This window comes from Populus alba, chromosome 13 (genome assembly GCF_005239225.2).
Source record: "Populus alba chromosome 13, ASM523922v2, whole genome shotgun sequence".
Classification (NCBI taxonomy): Eukaryota; Viridiplantae; Streptophyta; class Magnoliopsida; order Malpighiales; family Salicaceae; genus Populus; species Populus alba.
This window is the reverse complement of record NC_133296.1, coordinates 4077419-4098568: the sequence shown is the minus strand read 5'-3', so window position 1 is coordinate 4098568 and position 21150 is coordinate 4077419. Positions and strand designations below refer to the sequence as shown.

Here is a 21150-nt window from a genome sequence, read left to right as displayed (position 1 = left end):
CTTATTAGGATTATTCATCTTAAATTATATATTGAATTAGAATGTGACTTCATAAATAGCCGAGGAATATTGAGTGTTCATTAAACAAAAAAAAGAAGAAAAAACAAAATATCAAACGCAGACTTCTCTGAAATTCTCTCTCTTGTCCCTTCAGTTTCCATCACGCTACTAACTTACTTGGCCAATAAGATCATCCCTGTCCTTGCTTCCTGGGCTATAAAATTATTGCAGCAAAACATTCATTCAAGACAGGGGAAAGAGGGGAACGGATAAAAAAGAAAGAAAGAAAGAAAGAATGAAGACAGTAGATACGTTTACTCAATTAGGATCTGTAATTGCGAGTGTCATGTTTGTTTGGGCTATGTTCAAGCAATATTGTCCATATCAGTTGCAAAACTATTTCGAGAAACACTCCAAAAGAGTCTTCACTTTTGTTTACCCTTTTATTCAAATTACGTTCAATGAATTCACTGGAGATCGTTTCATGCGCAGTGAAGCTTACTCTGCTATTGAGAACTACCTTGGTTCTAGTTCATCTATGCAGGCTAAGCGGCTCAAGGCTGATGTCGTCAAGAACGGCAGCCAGTCCCTTGTTCTTAGCATGGATGACTTTGAAGAGGTTACTGACGAGTTCCAAGGAGTCAAACTACGGTGGGCTTCTGGGAAACATATTTCCAAGACACCATCATTTTCTTTCTATCCAGCAACGGATGAGAGAATGTACTACACGCTCACTTTCCATAAAAGACACCGGAATCTCATTCTCGGGACTTACTTGAGTCATGTCTTGAAAGAGGGTGATGCAATCAAGGTGAAAAACCGGCAAAGGAAGCTTTACACCAACAGTGGATCATACTGGAGGCATGTAGTGTTCGAGCATCCGGCTAGTTTTGAGACGATTGCAATGGAGGCTGATAAGAAGAAGGAAATCATGGATGATCTCATCACATTCAGCCAGGCAGAAGAGTTCTATGCAAGAATTGGAAGGGCTTGGAAGCGGGGTTATCTTCTTTATGGCCCCCCAGGGACTGGTAAATCCACTATGATCGCAGCCATGGCAAATCTTTTGAAATATGATATCTATGATCTCGAATTGACTTCCGTGAAAGATAACACTGAGCTGAGAAAGCTACTGATCGAGACATCGAGCAGATCCATTATTGTGATCGAGGATATTGACTGTTCTCTTGATCTAACCGGTCAAAGGAAGAAGAAAAATGAAGAACAGGGAAGGGGAGATGAGAAGGATCCGAAGCTGAAACTGCCGAAGGAAGAAACAGACAGCAAACAGAGTCAGGTCACTCTTTCTGGGCTTTTGAATTTTATTGATGGACTTTGGTCAGCTTGTAAAGGAGAAAGACTGGTTGTTTTCACAACTAATTTCTTGGAGAAACTCGATCCAGCTCTCATCAGGAAAGGAAGGATGGACAAGCACATAGAATTGTCCTATTGTAGCTTCGAAGCATTCAAGGTTTTGGCTAAGAATTACCTTCTGATTGAATCACACCACTTGTATGCCAGGATCCAAGAGTTGCTGGGAGAAACCAAAATGACTCCAGCTGAAGTTGCAGAGCATTTAATGCCAAAGACTCTTCCCGGAGACAACAAGGTTTGCTTGGAGGGGCTAATAGCAGGGCTAGAGAAGGCAAAAGAGGACGCCAGATTGAAAGCTGAAGAAGAAGCTAGAGAAAAGGGTTCATCACCTGAAGAAAAAGCAAAAGAAAAGGGCTCATCACCTGAAGAAAATGCAAAAGATCAAGGAAAAGAGAATGGTTTCTGTGAAAATGGAAATACAGAAATGAATTGTAAGGAAAAAGAGTAGGGTTTCGGCCACTAAAGATCAACACTGCAGCATTTCAGAGAGTTCGGTCTCTTGAGACTGAATCATCACACTGTATTAGTTCAATGACAGCACTGCCATGTAATTTGCATTATTTATGAGGGGAGTAACAGTGTTAAAGATGTTTTAGATTTCTTCTTAATAATTAAACTCGATTACATAAAACAGGTGCCAATTTGCAATGTCCTATCTTATGATGCAAGTACATAGACAATATATTTATGATAAATTAATGTAATCTATGGATTAATCCATTAACTAGAAAGTTGATTCATTAACTTTATAACTCCAGCTTTTTAATCAGATATAACCATTAGTACATTACATAGATTTGATTTAACTATCAAACAATCTCAATTATATTTAATTCTAAAGTAAAAAACACTCATTCATTATATATATATATATATATATATATATAACTATATATAACTGTATGGGTCTTATATATTTACCTAAGTACAATTTGTTTTATTTGATGATAATAAAGTAAATTTTTAATCAAAATTATATATTAAGCATGTAAACACCCAAACAAAGAATAAGGAAAAGCCAGAAATGACTCTACCATTATTGCCGATTCAAAAATTGGCAACAACATAGTTTTTTTTCGTTGTCGATTTTTGAATCAGCAATGGCATAGTTTTCACTGCTGATTTTTGAATCGATAGCGGCATAGTTTTTGCTGCCAATTTCTAAATTGATAGTGACAGTGTAAAACCCAATAAAAAATTAGTGTTGGACTAGCCTATCTTAGGGGAGAATTGAAATAGAAACCAGTCTAAGATAATTCAAAAGAGGAATATGAACAAAGATATCAATCACCCAAACACCCCCTTCTCATTTAAAAGAGGGTATAAATGCAAGGAGAGAGAGAGAGGATGAACTCTCCTCTTCCCCAAATGGGTGGCCAATAACCCTAGACTTCAGCAATCTCCCTCTCTCCCAAAGCAAAAGCAGCCCAACTACATGCAACAAACCCTCTCCTTCTTCCCAAAGAAAAAACCTCCAACCCAACTGCATGCATTCCTCTTGAACCCTGGAGAGGAAATGAGAGTTAAAGAGTACTAAAAAATGGTTGAAACCGTGAAAAAAAAGGGTGTGTAACAGGTCGGTTGGTGCAACTAGAGAAGGAAGGAAGGAAAAATCAAAACCAGAGAGGAAGAAGAAGCAGAAAACCATGGGTAGAAGGGAGAGAAAAACTTGTTAAATCCCTTCCTAAAACTACTAAAAACAGTAAGGTAAGAACCAAATCGTTTCTCCTTCTATTCTTTGGACCTTAGAATTGAAAAAGAGGAAGAAGACTAACCATGAAGGAAACCAAAACTAACTAAAAGGACAAGAAAATAGGGATTAATGGGGACTAAATTTCTAGAACAACTAATATAGAAAAATAAATAGATTGAATGGACATAACTTGGTAAAGGCCGACCATAACTGAAGGACTGGTCAGATTACATGCTGGAACCAAAATTCATATAGATATTCATGCTTGAAAATTGTATGATTTTGTTGGATTCTAAGAATAAATTGTATGTTGGAACCAAAATACATAGATGTTCATACTAAAATTGTATGATTTTGTTGGATGCTAAGAACAAAATATATGATGGAACCCAAATACATGTAGAAGTTCATGCTTAAAATTATATGATTATGCTGGATAATAAGAACAAATTATGGTGTCGGTAGCGAATTAGTTTTGCTATGAAATGGTGTTGCTAGCAGCGAATCATTTTTTGCTGCTAAATTGTGTTGTCAATAGCAAATAAGTTTTCTCTGCTGAATTGTAGTGTCGGTAACGAATTAATTTTCGCTGCTGAATTATGTTCTTAACAGTGAATTAGTTTTCACTGTTGAATTGTGGTGTCGACAACGAATTAGTGTTTGCTGTCAAATTTCAATGTCAATAGCAATTGGTCTTCACTGTTGAATTATGGCGTCAGCAGCGAATTGGTCTTCACTGCTGAATTGTAGTGTTAGCAATGAATTGGTCTTCACTACTGAATTCTATGTCCACAACGAATTAGTTTTCACTATTAAATCTTATGGTAGCAGTGAATTAGTTTTCATTACTAAATTCTATGTCAACAGTGAATTAGTTTCACTATCAAATTCTGTGTAACCAACGGATCAATTTTTGTTATCGAATTCTATATGTCATTAGCAAATCAATTTTGCTGTCGAATTCTGTGTAACTAGCGAATCAGTTTCACTACTGAATTCTGTATGTCACTAGCGAATCAGTTTTGCTTTCAAATTCTGTGTAACCAGTGAATCAATTTTCGCTGACAAACTGTATGTCACTAGCGAATCAGTTTCGTTATCGAATTCAGTATGTAATAAGCAAATCAGTTTTCATCGTCGAACTGTATGTCACTAGTGAATCAGTTTCATTGCCGAATTTTATATGACGCCAACGAATCAATTTCACTACTGAATTTTATGTAACCAGCAAATCAATTTTTGCTGATGAATTGTATATCACCATCGAATTTTTTCACTGCTAAATTTCATATGGCCAGCGAATCAATTTCACTACCGAATCTTGTGACACCAGTGAATTAGTTCGTGCTGATAAATTGTATGTCACTAATGACCTAGTTTTCGCTAATGACTTTCTGTGGCAGCAACAACTTAGCCGTTAATGAATTTCACGTTAGAAATGACTTAATGCTTGTAATGATTTTATTGTATAATTGTATAATGTGTGGAACACTGAAATGTGAACATGTGCATTTTGAAATAAGTATGGCAATAAGTTATGTGTTTGTCGAATGCAAATGTGCTAATTTATGATCATTTGATGTATCAAGTAGTGCGATTGAAATCAAACCTTCGATTGGATGAGTACACTAGTGGAAGGAACAAGTAAGTGATTTTCACCCCTTTTCTAGCATAACATTAGTTTCTAAAGTGAATTTATCACAAAGGATCTATTGTTGTACTATATGAAATGCTAAACACAAATGGTTGTATGAGTATTACAAAGGATCTACTGTTATATTATACTAAATGTTAATTGTCATGAATGGTTGTATGAGTATTACAAAGGATCTACATTACATTGTATTATACTGAATTTTAATTGTCACGAATTGTTATATGAGTATCATGAAAGATCTACCATTGCATTATACTGAATTTAATTGTTACGAATGGTTGTATAAGTATTACGAAGGATCTATCGTTGTATTATGCTAAAGGTTTTTTGTCACGAATATTTATATGAGTATAGCGAATGATCTATTATTGTGTTATACATAATGCTAAATTATTATGATTTTTTGTATGAGTATTAAGAAGGATCTATTATTGTATTGTACTGAACATTAATTGTCATGAATGGTTGGACAAGTAATACAAATGGTCTATTATTGTGTTATATTGGACGCTAAACTGTTACAAAATATTTGTTTGAGTGTTATAAAAGATCTATTATTGTGTATACTGAATACTAAGTTATTACAGAATGTCTGTACGCTTATTATGAAGGGTCTACTATTATGTTATAATGAATGTTAAATTGTTATGAATCGTTTGAATGAGCATTACAAAGGATATATTATCATGTTATAGTGATTTTATAAACTGCATATGAAACATTTTATTGGTTAATGATTAGCTTCGGCTAATGACGTTCTAAAAGGATGACCAAGTTGCGTTTTATGATTAACTATAACTAATGGCATCCGAGAAGGATGATCGAGTCGTGATTGATGATTAACTTTGACTAATGGGAGGATGACTGAGATGAAAAAATGATTAGCTTTGGCTAATAGCATTTAAATGGATGATCGGAATGAATAAATGATTAACTTCGGCTAATGGCGTCCTAAGAGAATAGCCGAATTTAGGAGTGATGAGTTAGCTTTAAGAATTAATGTGTTAATGTGTACTATGTTTTGTATATACCAAGTATATGAAAGAACTACGATTGTTATGCTTTAAACAAAGAATAACGTTAGTTTAGTTAACGATATTTGAGACGAATGACCAGGTTTGAGTATTGTAATTAGCCTAAATAATTAATGAATTATTAAGAATGATATTTACGTAAGTAAGGAGAAATGAAAGAATTATTTTCTTTAGGTCCATGAATGAAATGTAATGTTAATATTGCTTTATTATGTTTTTAAATTGCTTATAATGTTTGAAATTACCTTGTGTTGTAACATGGACATTATACCAACATGGTGTGTAAGGAAATCTATTTCGCGACTCACATATTTTGAAAAGAATTATATATTTACATCTTATGGGTGATATGAATTCTGTATGAACAGACGTGTTAATTGCTCAATTAGTCGTCCGATCCCTTTTTTAAATACTTGTAATGAGAAATTGAAATGGAACACGAATGTATATATGCGAACATATAGATATGATGTGTATGAATATATGTATGTGGTATTCTTCTTATGAGGATGTTATGTTGTGAAATTATATGAGGTCAAGGTAAACGAAAGTACTAGTTGTGTAACTTGTCGTTTGACACTCTTGTATGAACTTATGATGATAACAAGACTAGAACATGAATGTGAATTTATAAGTATGTCAATATGATATAATGTAAACATAAGTATGAAAATATAATATTATGGGCATGTGTATTGAGAATCTATTTTATGAAAATATTGATTTACATTATCCTATGTGAATTGTGTCTTGTTAATGAATGGAATGCAATTCCATCGATTTTAGCTTTGAAAAAACTGAGTCATTACAAAACATGTGTTAAGCATAAAGCTGTTTTCATTTAATGTAGTGCAATATATTTATTAGATTTTTTAAATTTTTGATATGTACTAATTGATTTATGTTAGCTAATTTTAATATCCAAAATTCTCAAACTTTCTTGAAAGAGGAGAAAAAAAGTAAAATTAATTAATTTTTTTATTTAGAGAATTGAAAAGGAAACTAAAAATAAAAATTTTAAAATAATAGCAATCCTAGAATTTCAAAAAGTAGGTATGGTATACATCTTGTCAATACAAATAAATCAAGAAAGAGAGAGAAAAAAAAGAGACCAATTTACCTGAACAAAAAAACAAAACAATTGACAAAAAAATATCAAGAAAATAGAAACTGTTGAGCAAGTTATGGTATTTATCTAGCCACGCCATTTTTTTTGTTTTTTTGTTTTTTTTGGCAAGATATAGACTATTATATTGATATTTTAATATAAAAATAAAGATCATCCCTGTCCTTGCTCCCTGGGCTATAAAATTGTTGCAGCAAAACATTCATTCAAGATAAGGGAAGAGGAGGGGAACAGATAAAAAAAAAAAAAGGAAAGAAAGAATGAAGACAGTAGATATGTTTACTCAGTTAGGTTCTGTAATTGCGAGTGTCATGTTTTTTTGGGCTATGTTCAAGCAATATTGTCCATATCAATTGCAAAACTATTTCGAGAAACACTCCAAAAGCGTCTTCACTTTTGTTTACCCTTTCATTCAAATTACGTTCAATGAATTCACTGGAGATCGTTTCATGCGAAGTGAAGCTTACTCTGCTATCGAGAACTACCTTGGTTCTAGTTCATCTATGCAGGCTAAGCGGCTCAAGGCTGATGTCGTCAAGAACAGCACCCAGTCCCTTGTTCTTAGCATGGATGACTTTGAAGAGGTTACTGACGAGTTCCAAGGAGTCAAACTACGGTGGGCTTCTGGGAAACATATTTCCAAGACACAACCATTTTCTTTCTATCCAGTAACGGATGAGAGAATGTACTACACGCTCACTTTCCATAAAAGACACCGGAATCTCATACTCGGGACTTACTTGAGTCATGTCTTGAAAGAGGGTGATGCAATCAAGGTGAAAAACCGGCAAAGGAAGCTTTACACCAACGGTGGATCATACTGGAGGCATGTAGTGTTCGAGCATCCGGCTAGTTTTGAGACGATTGCAATGGAGGCTGATAAGAAGAAGGAAATCATGGATGATCTCATCACATTCAGCCAGGCAGAAGAGTTCTATGCAAGAATTGGAAGGGCTTGGAAGCGGGGTTATCTTCTTTATGGCCCCCCAGGTACTGGTAAATCCACTATGATCGCAGCCATGGCTAATCTTTTGAACTACGATATCTATGATCTCGAATTGACTTCCGTGAAAGATAACACTGAGCTGAGAAAGCTACTGATCGAGACATCGAGCAGATCCATTATTGTGATCGAGGATATTGACTGTTCTCTTGATCTAACCGGTCAAAGGAAGAAGAAAAATGAAGAACAGGGAAGGGGAGATGAGAAGGATCCAAAGCTGAAACTGCCAAAGGAAGAAACAGGTGGCAAACAGAGTCAGGTCACTCTCTCTGGACTTTTGAATTTTATTGATGGACTCTGGTCAGCTTGTAAAGGAGAAAGACTGGTTGTTTTCACAACTAATTTCTTTGAGAAACTCGATCCAGCTCTCATCAGGAAAGGAAGGATGGACAAGCACATAGAATTGTCCTATTGTAGCTTCGTAGCATTCAAGGTTTTGGCTAAGAATTACCTTCGGATTGAAACACACCACTTGTATGCCAAGATCCAAGAGTTGCTGGGAGAAACCAAAATGACTCCCGCTGAAGTTGCGGAGCATTTAATGCCAAAGACTCTTCCTGGAGACAGCAAGGTTTGCTTGGAGGGGCTAATAGCAGGGCTTGAGAAGGCAAAAGAGGACGCCAGATTGAAAGCTGAAGAAGAAGCAAGAGAAAAGGGCTCATCACCTGAAGAAAATGCAAAAGAGCAAGGAATAGAGAATGGTTTGTGTGATAATGGAAATACAGAATTGAAGTGTAAGGAGAAAGAGTAGGGCTTCAGCCATTAAAGATCAACACTGCCGAAGAAGTTCGGTCTCGTGAGACAGAATTATCACCACTTCTATTAGTTCCATGACAGCAATGCCATGTAATCTAATTCTTATAATTATCTATGATTATAAAACACGATTAAGGACATTTTTCGTCCTGGCTAATAACTAGGAGGAGAAACCTTGAATCATGCTTAGTTAGCTTGCTTCAAACAAAGAGCAATGCAAACTGTTCTTGGCATTGAAATAATTAGACAAGAATAGTACTACATGTTTAAAACAAATGACCTGCATAAGAACAGATTACAAAGCAATAACCATGCATACTGTCGAGCGAGATCCAGAGAGACTTACCTTTGTTATGGGAAGGCGGAGCAAGAAATATGTCATTTGGCCAAAAAATCTCGTTCTGCAGACCAAACACCTCACCTGCAGAAACTCAAATACCAACTCCAACCAGATCAATCCCAGCAAAAGCCAATTAGAAAAGCGACAGACATCGAACAAACACCTATCTCAACTCCTCACCAGAGTAGTTATTATCCATTGTAGCATCCAAGCTGTGATTGTAATAATGCACGCCAATTCGTGAAAGACAGGGAAATTTTTGTAGATATTCACGGGAAGAGTTTAGCTTGTGCCGCCTTCATGGGAGTCACAACCAAATAGATGCCGTATGGCAAGTTCTACCCCAAGTGCTGGACGTCGTTGATCCCAGTAATGATGATGATCCGAATAAACATTCTAGCATAATTAAAAATGATTACAGATGCACTAGCTGAAACTCACCTGCCTTCAATGTTTTATCTCAAGGCTAGATTTTTGGTTTCCTTGTTCTTTTGACTTTCCGCTGAAGATCTTCTACTTCTGCCAGTTCAGAAAATACAGGTTCTGCAGGATACCACTTCTTTTTATGGCTTCCTTATCTTTTTCTGGATCAGAATCACTTACAAGGGCATCTCAAAATCTACCTTGCCAGATATCTCTCCAATGGCTGATCCCAATTCATTAGTTTTCCAATTGAAGTACCTCTAGTAACTAATATTTTTACACCAGATTTCCTATTTAACAGTATTTTTTTATAAAAAAAAATTAGTAGTGGTGTAAATTAAAACATGTAACTAATATTTTTTTAGATTATTAATTATGTTTTTGAGGTTATGTTTTCAAATTAGTAGCTTTCTTTTATAAATAATTGGTAGCAATAATATACAAAAATTAGAGATTAATCAATTTTTTTAGATCCAAGTTATTGAGTTCTATTTATAAATTTATTAATTACTTTTTGAGTACCTAATTAATGAAAATAAAATAACAATTGATTAAGTAAACTTAAAATTACTAACAAAACATATTGAAGCACTATACATCTGCATCTTAAAAATAATAATTCATCCATTAAGTTTTTGTTTGGCACACTAATTAGTTTCTCAACTCAAAATATAAGCCTTAAAATTTTAATTTTTATTAGTTGCCCATTAAAACTTAGATCCAATATTCTCAAACTTTCTTTAAAATAAAAAAGAAAAGGTGAAATAACTCCAATTAAATTTGTTATTTAAAGAATTAAAAAAGAAACTCATATTAAAAATTCAAGAATTATATCAATAGTGGAATTCTAAAAATTGAGTATGACATATTTCCAATCAATACAAATAAATTAAGAAAGAAAAACAAAAAAAAAACCTATCTAAAATTTTTCTCATTTTTTTTTATAGTCGCTAAAGGAGTCTTCGCGAGCCAAATCAGGGGAAAAGAGCTATTTTAAGCCAGTAAGCTCTTCGAGAAAATGTAAAGAAATTGACAAGAAAAAAAATTAACAAGAAGATAGAAATTGTTGAGATATAAACCAACAAGTTGTGGTTCTTTTCTATTCATGTCAATTTCTATTTTTTTGGGGGTTTTTTTTCAAGATATAATTTGTTAAATTAATATTTTAATATATACAAAAATTTTGAAAAAAAAAATTAAAGAGGCAAATGATAATTGGATCTCTTCAAGAATTATCTAGATATAAAGATTATTTTTAACTTTTATATGTGTCTTTTTTTAAGAATTACGTACTTATTTTTTCTATCTTAAAAATAAGAATCAAACGTAATCCAAATGATAATTGGATCATCATTGTTTTTGACTTGCAATAACAAATTATTTTTGCTTTAGGGAATGAAATTGCTTTATTAATGACAAAAACCATAAAATTCACTTCTTATAAGATTAACTTTTCTTATTAATAAAATATATTAATTTCCGATAACCAATATGAATCACATGATGTTAGAAATTCAACTGTTATCATTCATTTTTTTTAAAAAAAGAAATTATATGGAGATTTGTTTTCATTTTATTTTTATATTTTAAAAAATTATGCTTTTGTATTCTATAAATATGACACAAATAAAAAATTTATAGTAAACTAAATGTAATCCCCCAACAAAAAAAAACAAAACAAAAAAAACAATAGTGATGATAAAAGAAATATAACTTTTATTTAATTTTATTTTTTATTTTATGATTAAGGGCATAGGCTAAACTGAAGGATAAGGAAGACATGGTGTCGTAAAATAAAACCTCAAAAAACCCAAACTGAGAAACCGGAAACAGAAACCAAATCAAAGAAATCGAGGAGGAGGTGGAGGAAGAAGAAGAAGAAGAAGATGTTATTTCAAGTAGGAGGACAAGGGACACGTCCCACCTTCTTCGAGATGGCTGCTGCCCAACAACTCCCCGCCAGTCTCCGTGCTGCCCTTACCTACTCCATTGGTGTAAGCTACTTGCACCTCTCATTTTCTATACGATAATTGTTTGCCCACTTAATTTTTCAAGGTTTTAAGTGATGGTAAACTCATGTTTTTGTGAGTTTTTTTTTATTTGGGTTTTTCTTAATGGTCTCAAATTTGGCAAATGAATCATGCCTGATTTTACTTTTTTGAAGTGTTAATAGGGTTTTTTTATCTTTTTTTTTTTTTTTTTTTGCATTGTAAGATGTAATTACTTAACTTACTTTGATTGAAGAGATTGGCTTGTGCTTATAATATAATTTGAATATCTGCGTGATTTAATATTGTGGATTGTGGTCTCGAAGGTAATGGCATTAAGAAGACCGTTTCTGCATAAGGTGTTGGACTATGAAGATGAATTCTTTTCGTTGCTTATGTCGGTCCTTGAGACTCATAGCTTGCGTACTACAGGTTTAATTCTTTTTTTTATGAATAGGTTTAATTCCTTCTGCCTATGACCTTACTGTTCTTTCATAATTTCATTTGCTTTTAAAAAAAAAAAAACTGAAGTGCATTCTAGATTTAACTTTGCCTTTTTTATTTCTTAATGTTGTTTCCATTGTTACCGAGTGGGTGAGGGAGTGATCGAATATGTAGTCTCATATTTCTTATATGATTGGAAATTCTAGCCTTCTGGTTTATATGCTCATGTTTTGTGCAGTTGAAAATTTTATTTTTTATTCTATTCAATTGTTTCTCATAAATTGAATGTTGAACCTCTGCACCTCATGGATTAGGATTTGGAGTTACAAATAACCTGTCTTTCGTGTCCCCGTGCATAGAGAACTAAACCCATTTCCTTCTCTTTTTGAAATGTTATGTGCCCTATGATATCAGGTAACGTGCTTAATCCCTTTGTCTGTCCCTCCCTGGATTAGTTGGGGTTAGTAACCTCTCTTGGAGATATAGAAAGTAAAGATTAGAGAAACTCAATTTTTTTCAAGAATAGATGATGAGGCTGATCCCCATTTGGTTAAATGGGATCAGGGGTGTTTTCCAGTTCACATTGGATGGTGTGTGTGTGGAAGCGTTTAACAAGGCTTTGCTGGGTGCATGGTGGTGGTGGTTTTATTTAATCTTGTATTTTTCATTGCTGTGCTGTATCTCTGAATCTGAGTATAGTGTTTCTTTAATTTGAACTACTACCATTATATTTGTTGCATAAGGATCATTCTTTTGTATTTTATATTCCTCTTCAGATGCTTCTTTTGCTGAATCTCTATATGGATTGCGAAGAAGGGCAGTGAAGATAAGAGTAAAGAAGGAAGATGCACGTCCAAGATCAGGGGATGGAATTCAGCACTCAGGTCTAGAAAAGCACCAAAGAATTCTTTCAGTTGTATTTTTGGTACCATCTTCTGCTTCCTTTAGTTGATAAATTTTTCCTTCCTGAAGTAGTTTTCCTAATAAGATTGTAAAGTGTAGGGAAAACCAAGTTTATAAACAATGGTTCATGAACTGCTACCTAGTTTCACTCTATTAATGGCATCATACTTAGTCATAATGCTTTCAATCCTTTGTGATGAAGGTTAATGACTTGTGAATTTATGTGTCTGATTAGGTTGTGTTGCCTTATTTTAAGTCAAAATTGCATTCAATATATAACAAAGAAAGGGAAGCCAGGCTTCAAGCAAGTTTGTGGGGAACTGGCGATGAAACAGTTGAAGATGCTGAATATTTTAGTGGAGGGGATGCTTCTCTTGTTTCTAGAGAAACATTGGATGCAGAAGCAACTATTAGAGCACGTTTGACAAAGAAAATTCAGAAAATTGTATTTAGTTGCTACCCATGGCTGCATGCTAGTAGTGAAGGTAATGTTTTCTTTCTTTCTTGATTTGGATAGCACTGGTTAGTTTAGTCTTTTAAGTCAGATGTAAGAGCATGCAATTTAGGAAAGTGGGGATGAGTTAATTCGACATGATGATGTAAAGGTTACATGTCTGTTTTATTCTTCTTGGAACATAAACATCAATCATGAATTTGTTGTATTCAAGTTTCACCTATTGCATTAACATTCAGCTTATTTCCTCATGTTTCATAATTTCGTTATGTGTTGATACTAAATAAATTTAGAAGCATGAATGCCATTGTAGCTTTTGCATGTTGTGAGGAAATTCTGATGTTAAGCAATCCAATTACGGTATCTTCTGACAAATTTGTGCCATGTTTCCAATATTGGGTACCGAAGTCACTCTTTATTTTACTGGTCAATTGGAAGGTTCTTTCCCTTAGCTACTTACTGGACCCCTAGTAAAGCTCTGGACCAACAATGCAGTCTTTTCAAATCTAATCTATAGTATGACAGTGCAGGATCCTGTTCATTGATCTAAATTCTGAAATTTCTATAGTCTGCTGCTATGTGCCAAACTGGTTTCTGTCTTCATACTTGGTTGGAAGTGGTTTATGTTTGTCAAGATGTCCAATCTGACGTAAAGCATTGCAATGCAGGAATGTCATTTGCATATCAGCTCTTATATTTGCTGGATGCTACTGGGTTCTATTCGTTTGGACTACATGCACTTGGGATTCATGTTTGTCGAGCTACTGGTCAAGAGCTGGTACTAGATCTGACCAGAATAGAGAATTTACATTTTATTTTCGTTAACAAGTATTTCATTAGACACAAATTCAACCATTCAAATATAGTGCATGCTGCTATTTTATTGTCCTATAAATACCTTGACCAATTATACATATCCTAGTGCTTTGTTCAATTGTTTTGATGTCAAGGCAGATGGATACTTCTTCTAGAATTTCTAAGATAAGAAGCAATGAGCGTGATAGACTTCGTGGCCCCCCATGGCTGAAGGTATAATAATTTAAATTATTTAGTTGCTTTGGGGACTTGATGTGGAACTTTTTGCTATTTAGTACTTGTTTGCAGAAATTGACAGCACAGTTGTATAACTGGTATTCCATTGTAGAATATTGACTCAACATCGTTAATGTGCAGACATTACAAGGTGCATTGCTGAGCTGTGCATATACAATGCTTGACTATGCACAAACTGGCTTAATTGCAGCAGTGTTCATCTTTAAAGTGAGTGTGGTTTACCTACTTCAGGAGTTGTCCACTCTCAATTAGTATTGTCTGCAAAAACTATAAATGCCTGTGGATGATGTTTAATTATATGTTATTCTTGTTGTTGTTTCTAACTGCAAGCAATGCCCAATTCTCTCCCCTCCATTCCCTGATCAACATTTACAACTTTCAAGGATCCTTTACAGTTGCAGATTTTTGTGATCATTTGCTCAACACTGCTATCTGTTTCAAAAAGTGTTACCTTTATAGCCAAATTTTAACTGGATTCTTTTTACAAAACAATGCTTAAATGTTTTTGATGTCAGAGTTCTGCCTTATTTAACATATTTATTCTGAACAATATGAAATTTGACACTCCCTAAAGATCCATTGCACTCGTCTCCAAGTTTTGTTCTTGTTTTCAGCATCCTAACCTCTTAGAACTAAGCTTACATCTTATTATACCATGTTCATTTTAATGTCAAGATTAAAATGAACAATAGAACTGATTTATTGACACTGTTTATGTTGTGTCATGCATTAATTTTCATTTTTCTGTTTACATCCTTCCTCTTTCTTCATGATAAGTATAGACTAGCTTTAACATTTTCTGAATGTGAATGACACAGATGATGGAGTGGTGGTACCAATCTGCTGAGGAGAGAATGTCAGCTCCAACAGTGTACCCTCCACCCCCACCACCTCCACCCCCAAAGGTGAAGAGCTTTTTAATCTTGGATTTCATAATTATTCTCTTGCCAACACACAAACGCACACACTCATGTTAGAGATATGATGTTTTACTGATAGAGATAGTGGAGAATAAAAGGTTGTGTTGCTACTAGATGAAGTTAATCTTTACTTTTCATGTTAAATTTGGAAAAATTGTCAAATAAATTTCAGCTTTTCATGATCTTGGCAATAGATTATGTCAGATGTCAAAAACTCTCTTGATAATTGAACAGGTTGCCAAAGAGGGGATTCCACTGCCACCTGATAGAACAATCTGCCCATTGTGCTCACAGATGCGTGCAAATCCTTCTGTTGTTACAATCTCGGGATTTGTTTTCTGTTATGCTTGCATATTCAAATACGTATCTCAGGTAAGGCATCTAATTTCACTCCATCAATATCCACTCCAAGCTTGGTTTTTCTTGATTCTCCTACCCTACTTGGCCAAAATCTATTTCTTAATCCCAAGATGCCATTTTGTTGCGTTGCCGCAGTATAACCGCTGCCCAGTCACATTGATGCCAGCAAACGTTGATCAGATAAGGAGGTTGTTCCATGATATGTAGAGACCTAGAGATGCTATAGGAGACAATCCATGTATTTTTCACGAAAGAATCAATGAACAAGACATAGATGCAGACAGCCATTACAAGCAGCAAAATAATGTACAATTTGCACCCATTTTGAACCCCGTTCATTTCGACAGCAATCCGTGTGACGGTCCTACGAGGACGGCACTTGACCCATCTTATAGATGTCACCCATTTAAATTTGTACACCAACAAGTTTTTTTCCCATTTTTTGTTTCATTTTTACTCTGGACTTGTATCTCAATAATCTCGTGCTAAACAAGGTTTGATTCTGCATCTATTGATTAATTCACAACCACACGGTTGTTGGGCTTCATCCATATAATCTTGACACGGATTTGTATTATGTCCACTGTCCTCCGGAAGCTAAAGCAGCTTTGTTTTTCCGGAAACTGCAACAACTACCTGCTTTGTTGGGCTTCATCCATATAATCTTGAAAAAGTGCACCTTTTCAGCTGCTTTGATTTAAAAAAAAAAAAAAAAAAAAAAACATGAGGCTCCCTGTTTAAAGGCCTATTTTTTAAAGTGTGGTTTTTTTGAAAATATATGAAAATAATATTTTTTTTATTTTAAAAATTATTTTAAATATAAATATATCAAAATAATTTAAAAATATTGAAATAAAATTAATTTAAAGTAAATACAAAAAATCATTTTTTTAAAAAAATATAAAAGCAATCGAGTTCTAAGTGGTCCGGGCAGCAATGCAATAGCTTGCCTGTCTCCCTTATCCAACTATGTACTTTTGTCGATCAGTTGTCATAATGTCAGACCTCTTTGGGAGTGATATTTGTGAAAATTTATTTTTTTATATTTTAATATGTTAATATAAAAAAAAAAAAAAAAAACTCATGAAAAACAATTTAAGCATTGGATTCCAAGTTTCAAATTCATTCAATTCAGTTTATCTCAAATGAGAAACGAAGTAACAAGTATTTGAATAATTCCTCTTCCTCAACAAAACTACTGTTATTAACAAGCATCTCAGATTATTGCATACTGCAAGCCAGAGTTGGGGCAAAGCCACCACACCTGCTAGACAAATCCACAGAACATGTGCATACATACGTACAGAACATCAAAGCAACAACCAAAATTGCATGAGGCGCCGCCTCCTACACCTGAGCAATGGCTCCCTCCAAAGCTCTGTCCAATCTTTCCTCGAACGGAATAGAATTCCATTTCATCTTCTCATCCTGCAAAAACCGGAAAGAAATCGTTATTGGTTCATGAAAACTATGAGAACACAAAGCCATGAACCTCGATTCAATATTACCTCCACCTTTTTTGTTCTAAGCATTCCTTTGCTGGAAGAGCCTGAATCCGATTCCACAACCCGTCCAGTATGAATCCAGTAGCTTCCAACAGTCCCTGTAAGAGGTGTTTCTACAGGATTCAAACTCCTCGACCGTCTTGGAGTATTAGAAGCAGAGTGTTGTTCAAGATCCTCAACTGTCAATGCTCCTAAAATAGGCCTGTCTTCATGACTTCTTGGCGAGAAACTCCTTGCAGACGGCGAGTTCCCAACAGAACTAGGGCTTCCCTTGGACAGGGGCGGTGTGGCCAGCCAACTTGATAGGCTAGTATCCACTGCAATTTCTTGATCCGCCAGCTTCTTCTGCTTGGGATTCTCTTTTGAATCTTTTCTGTAAAACTTGAAAATAGTCTCCGGACTAATGTTTTTGTCAAAATCTTGCTCTACATTGACGTTTTCCTTGTCTTGATGCTGCCATGGTGAGGTTGCTCTTGCTTTGGCTACTTTCCATTGAGTTAGATTTTCTACTGGAGTCAGAACGTTGTCATCAAACCGACTCATAACTCGAGCATTTTGATTGGACCCCACTAGCTTAGGCTCCTCCTTAGGTGGTGATTCATGTTTTGGCATGGGACTAGTAACCTCCTTTTCACCCAATTCAGCTCCATACACCTGTTTTCTTGAATCAATTGATAATGAAAACAAAGACTCGGACGACTCTTCTTGAATCAATACTTGAACAGCATCATTTAAATCACTAGCTTCCAAGTCCAAATCTTCATAATCTTCTTCGTCAGCACGATTTTGATATCTGTTATTTGGATGATAACATCTGACATTCGATGCAACAACGTTAGAAACTGATTTGTTCACGTTTGATGGTTCTTCTTCTTTGTTTTCAGACTCTCTCTCTTCTTCTTTGTACTCTACTACGTTGTTGATAACTTCTTCATCAGTTGATAAATCCTCGTAGGTTTCGACATTCAAATTAAAAGTCAATTTCTTTTTCTCATTGCAGCTCATTTGCTCCTCAAGATTCTCTCTAACAGCATCAACGAATAAAAAAAATTAATGCATAATTTTTTTTAAAAAAAAAAAAAAACTAAAACCACAAATCCAATGAACTAAATCAAACTACCAAAGATCTCAAGCCAAAAACAATGAATAGCTTACTTTGATTCCAAAATGGGCTCAATGGGCACTTGAGGAACTCCCTCTTGCTTTGTGGGTTCATGAACTTTCGAAGCTTCAGTAGCTCCATCATCCTGCAACAAACCAAGGGATCAGTACAGCTGCTGTCAACGAGAAACTAACTGCTAAATGCTAAAATTAAAAAGAAATAGAAAAAGAAAACATAAAGGATGAAGCTTGAAAATGGCCTTACATGAGGTTTAGATGGAGTTACATTCACCAAATGTCTACATTTTCTATGCTTACAAGCAGTGAAACAAGCGAAAAGGGAGCACCCCATTATTATGCACTATTGACTTGACTTGTATGTAAAAAGTTTATTGCTTTTGTTTTTCAAAAGAAAGGAGAAAGGTAGTCTTCATGAGAGTGAGAGATGTTTTGTATAGGGAGGTTAGGAGGTGGAGAAGAAAACGGTGAGGGAAATTTGAGGAATCTGATTCCAGGGGCTTGAAAATTTGACCGTTAGGATTCTTTTTTTCTTTTGAAAAAATTATGGATTCATCCAGTATTATATTATTGATGGGTGGTGCTGAACTCAAGAGGAGTCGCTCCCTTCAATGATAATAGATTTAAATATACAAAGAGAAAAAAAAAAAAATAATTATTTTATTTGTACCTTTTCTTTGCTTATGGGATACAATTGAAAGATCAAATACAATAAAAACAATGGGTGAATCATAGAAGCAGCGTACTATGAATTGCTTTCTTAAAAAAAAAAAAAAATTGCTATTGAGGTTAATACAATCTTTAAAATAACTAAATTATTCTTAAAATTAAGAATTATTTAACAAGTTCAGGATTTTTTTCTTTTATTTTTTTATCCTAGTTATTTTTAGTTATAATTAAATTTACTAGGGAATAATTTAGTATTTTAATATAAAAAATATAATTTTAAAAATAAAACTAGTCGGTGCGTGAATTGCATGTGTCAGTGCATGCTATTTGTTTTTTCAATTTATAAAATTAGATTATTTTTTTTTAATTTCATCCTTCTTTAGTTTCTTAATTTGTTAGATTTTGTCTTCATTCTTTTAATTATTATTTATTTTATTTGAGATAGTTTTTTAAATTTGATTCCTCCTTTAGTTTTCTTTTCTTATAAAATTTTATCATTGTTTTTTTTTATTGATATTTCTTTACTTTGGTATTTTTAAATTTTTTTTTTTTAATTTTATCCTTCAACATTAAATTAGTTAAAAGTTGAGATTCTTAATTAAACCCAAGTTTAAAAATTTTACAGGTTACGAGTTTGGAAAATTAACCCAAATTTATTTTTTTTTTAAATTCGGGGTTTTCTTGGTTTTTCTTTTTCCTTTTTTTTTTCAGTTTCTCTTTTAGTATTTTATTTAATTGGAGATTGAGTTCTATTATTGTTTTTATTTTCTTTTTATAAGATTTTTTTACTATTTTTAAAAATAACTTAGGTTATCTCAAATCTTTTTATTTGTTGTTCTTCGTTAAATTTAACTTTTTAAAAGCAAATTTGTTTTTTAATTAAATAAAATTAATTGATTAACTATGAGCATAAGATATTCATTTCATGATTTTTGTTTGGTTTACTTTCCAGGTTGTTATTTTAGTGGCACATGAGATCTCTTTTAATATCATCATGTAGCTTTTTGTAGTGTTGTTAGAACAATTTCAGTGAACTTTTTTTTTATGATGGGGTTGTGTCTATAGCAAAGCGATAATAATTCTCGAACGGTCTTTTTTTTTTCCTCCTTTAAAATATGATATTAACAACTTATTTTTTATACTTAATTATTGCTATTTGTTAGTTATTTATTATCTCTTGCTTACTTTTTATTATATTATTAAATTAACCGAGTTTATTGAATTTAATCAAGTCAATGACTCAAGTCTCTCTCTGTATTTTTTTTACTTTTTAAAAAAACACTACTATCATTTAGGCATTTTTTTTTTAACATTAGAAAAAAAATTTGATTCAATCCGCGACATAATACGGAAACCAACCTAGTACATAAGCTACAACAATTTGATCTAAGAGTGGATAAATACCACCTTAAACTCAATTGAATAATATCTCTTTTTAATAGTTGTTTTTTATGGATAATGAATAAAGTATATATATTATCAAACTTAGATCCAAAACCTAATCGAAATATATATATATGTATGTATGGTAAAGTAAAAGAATGGATAATTCATCTAGGCGATAAAAATAAAAATAAATCCAAATCCATTTAGTGACAAATGAGGAGGGATAAAAAGATCCTTTCCTTGGTTTCTACCCTTCTTTTCAGAGGAAAACAAAAATAAATAAATAAACATTTAATCATTCACTTTGTATCCCTCTTTCGTAAAGTTTTACCTCTTGAAAAACACACTCAAAAATAATTTTTTTTTAAATTACAATTAAGTACAAGGTAAAATTTCAACCATGAAAGATTAACTTAGTTGGTCAAAAAATTTGCTTTTTTTTTTTAACTCTAAATATTTAAAAATATAATAACAGTTATTTTTTAAAGTATTTTTTATTTAAAAATATATTAAAATAATATTTTTTTTATTTTTTATATCAGTATATTAAAACAATCCAAAAATATTAAAATTAATTTAAATTAAAATAATAAAATTTTTAATCCATTTAAAACATAATACCAAACAGGGGGCTTTGTAGAGTCAACGTTTGGGAGAATTCATTAAATTTCTTTAAATGCTTGAAAGAATTTAATTTTGATTGATATGCAAGTTATTAACAATACACTTACTATCAAAATAAAAAAATAAAAATAATTAATTTTCTTTTTTGTAGTTTTATCACTAAATGCGCTGCTAAGTACACTTTTAGCATGCACTTTTTTCTATCCACAATTATAGCCAAAGCCACAATCTTAAATACAAACCTAACACATACTTACGGTGCTTAAGATATTAATATATATTGTTTTTCAAGTATTATTTATATTATCATATCAATTTA

General features: G+C 33.2%; 4 protein-coding genes across 6 annotated transcripts; 3 read left to right on the top strand and 1 right to left on the bottom strand.

Annotated features, from left to right (window-relative positions):
- Nucleotides 1–80: 80 nt before the first annotated feature.
- Nucleotides 81–2007, top strand: LOC118036480 (AAA-ATPase At3g28580). Its single transcript, XM_035042194.2, has one exon. The coding sequence runs from the start codon at nucleotides 296–298 to the stop codon at nucleotides 1820–1822; it is 1527 nt and encodes a 508-aa protein (XP_034898085.1). The 5' UTR covers nucleotides 81–295; the 3' UTR covers nucleotides 1823–2007.
- Nucleotides 2008–7059: 5052 nt separating this feature from the next.
- LOC118036481 (AAA-ATPase ASD, mitochondrial) lies at nucleotides 7060–8803 on the top strand. Its single transcript, XM_035042196.2, has one exon. It carries the CDS (start codon nucleotides 7145–7147, stop codon nucleotides 8636–8638), a length of 1494 nt encoding a protein of 497 aa, XP_034898087.1. The 5' UTR covers nucleotides 7060–7144; the 3' UTR covers nucleotides 8639–8803.
- Nucleotides 8804–11146: 2343 nt separating this feature from the next.
- LOC118036482 (peroxisome biogenesis protein 12) lies at nucleotides 11147–16075 on the top strand. 2 transcript variants are annotated; one of them, XM_035042197.2, is made up of 10 exons: nucleotides 11147–11400; nucleotides 11721–11826; nucleotides 12615–12763; nucleotides 12977–13226; nucleotides 13864–13973; nucleotides 14150–14224; nucleotides 14369–14455; nucleotides 15067–15153; nucleotides 15403–15540; nucleotides 15664–16075. In XM_035042197.2, the coding sequence occupies exons 1-10, from the start codon at nucleotides 11293–11295 to the stop codon at nucleotides 15733–15735; spliced, it is 1182 nt and encodes a 393-aa protein (XP_034898088.1). In that variant the 5' UTR covers nucleotides 11147–11292; the 3' UTR covers nucleotides 15736–16075. The 2 variants fall into 2 exon arrangements, with proteins under 2 accessions (XP_034898088.1, XP_034898089.1); XM_035042198.2 differs by lacking the exon at nucleotides 11721–11826 and having other exon boundaries at nucleotides 11228–11400.
- A 555-nt stretch (nucleotides 16076–16630) lies between these two features.
- Nucleotides 16631–18697, bottom strand: LOC118036483 (uncharacterized). Of its 2 annotated transcripts, none has more exons than XM_035042199.2 (4): nucleotides 18400–18697; nucleotides 18189–18280; nucleotides 17037–18057; nucleotides 16631–16956 (listed from the first exon to the last, which is right to left on the bottom strand). In XM_035042199.2, exons 1-4 carry the CDS (start codon nucleotides 18484–18486, stop codon nucleotides 16876–16878), a joined length of 1281 nt encoding a protein of 426 aa, XP_034898090.1. In that variant the 5' UTR covers nucleotides 18487–18697; the 3' UTR covers nucleotides 16631–16875. The 2 variants fall into 2 exon arrangements, with proteins under 2 accessions (XP_034898090.1, XP_034898091.1); XM_035042200.2 differs by having other exon boundaries at nucleotides 17043–18057.
- Nucleotides 18698–21150: the final 2453 nt, after the last annotated feature.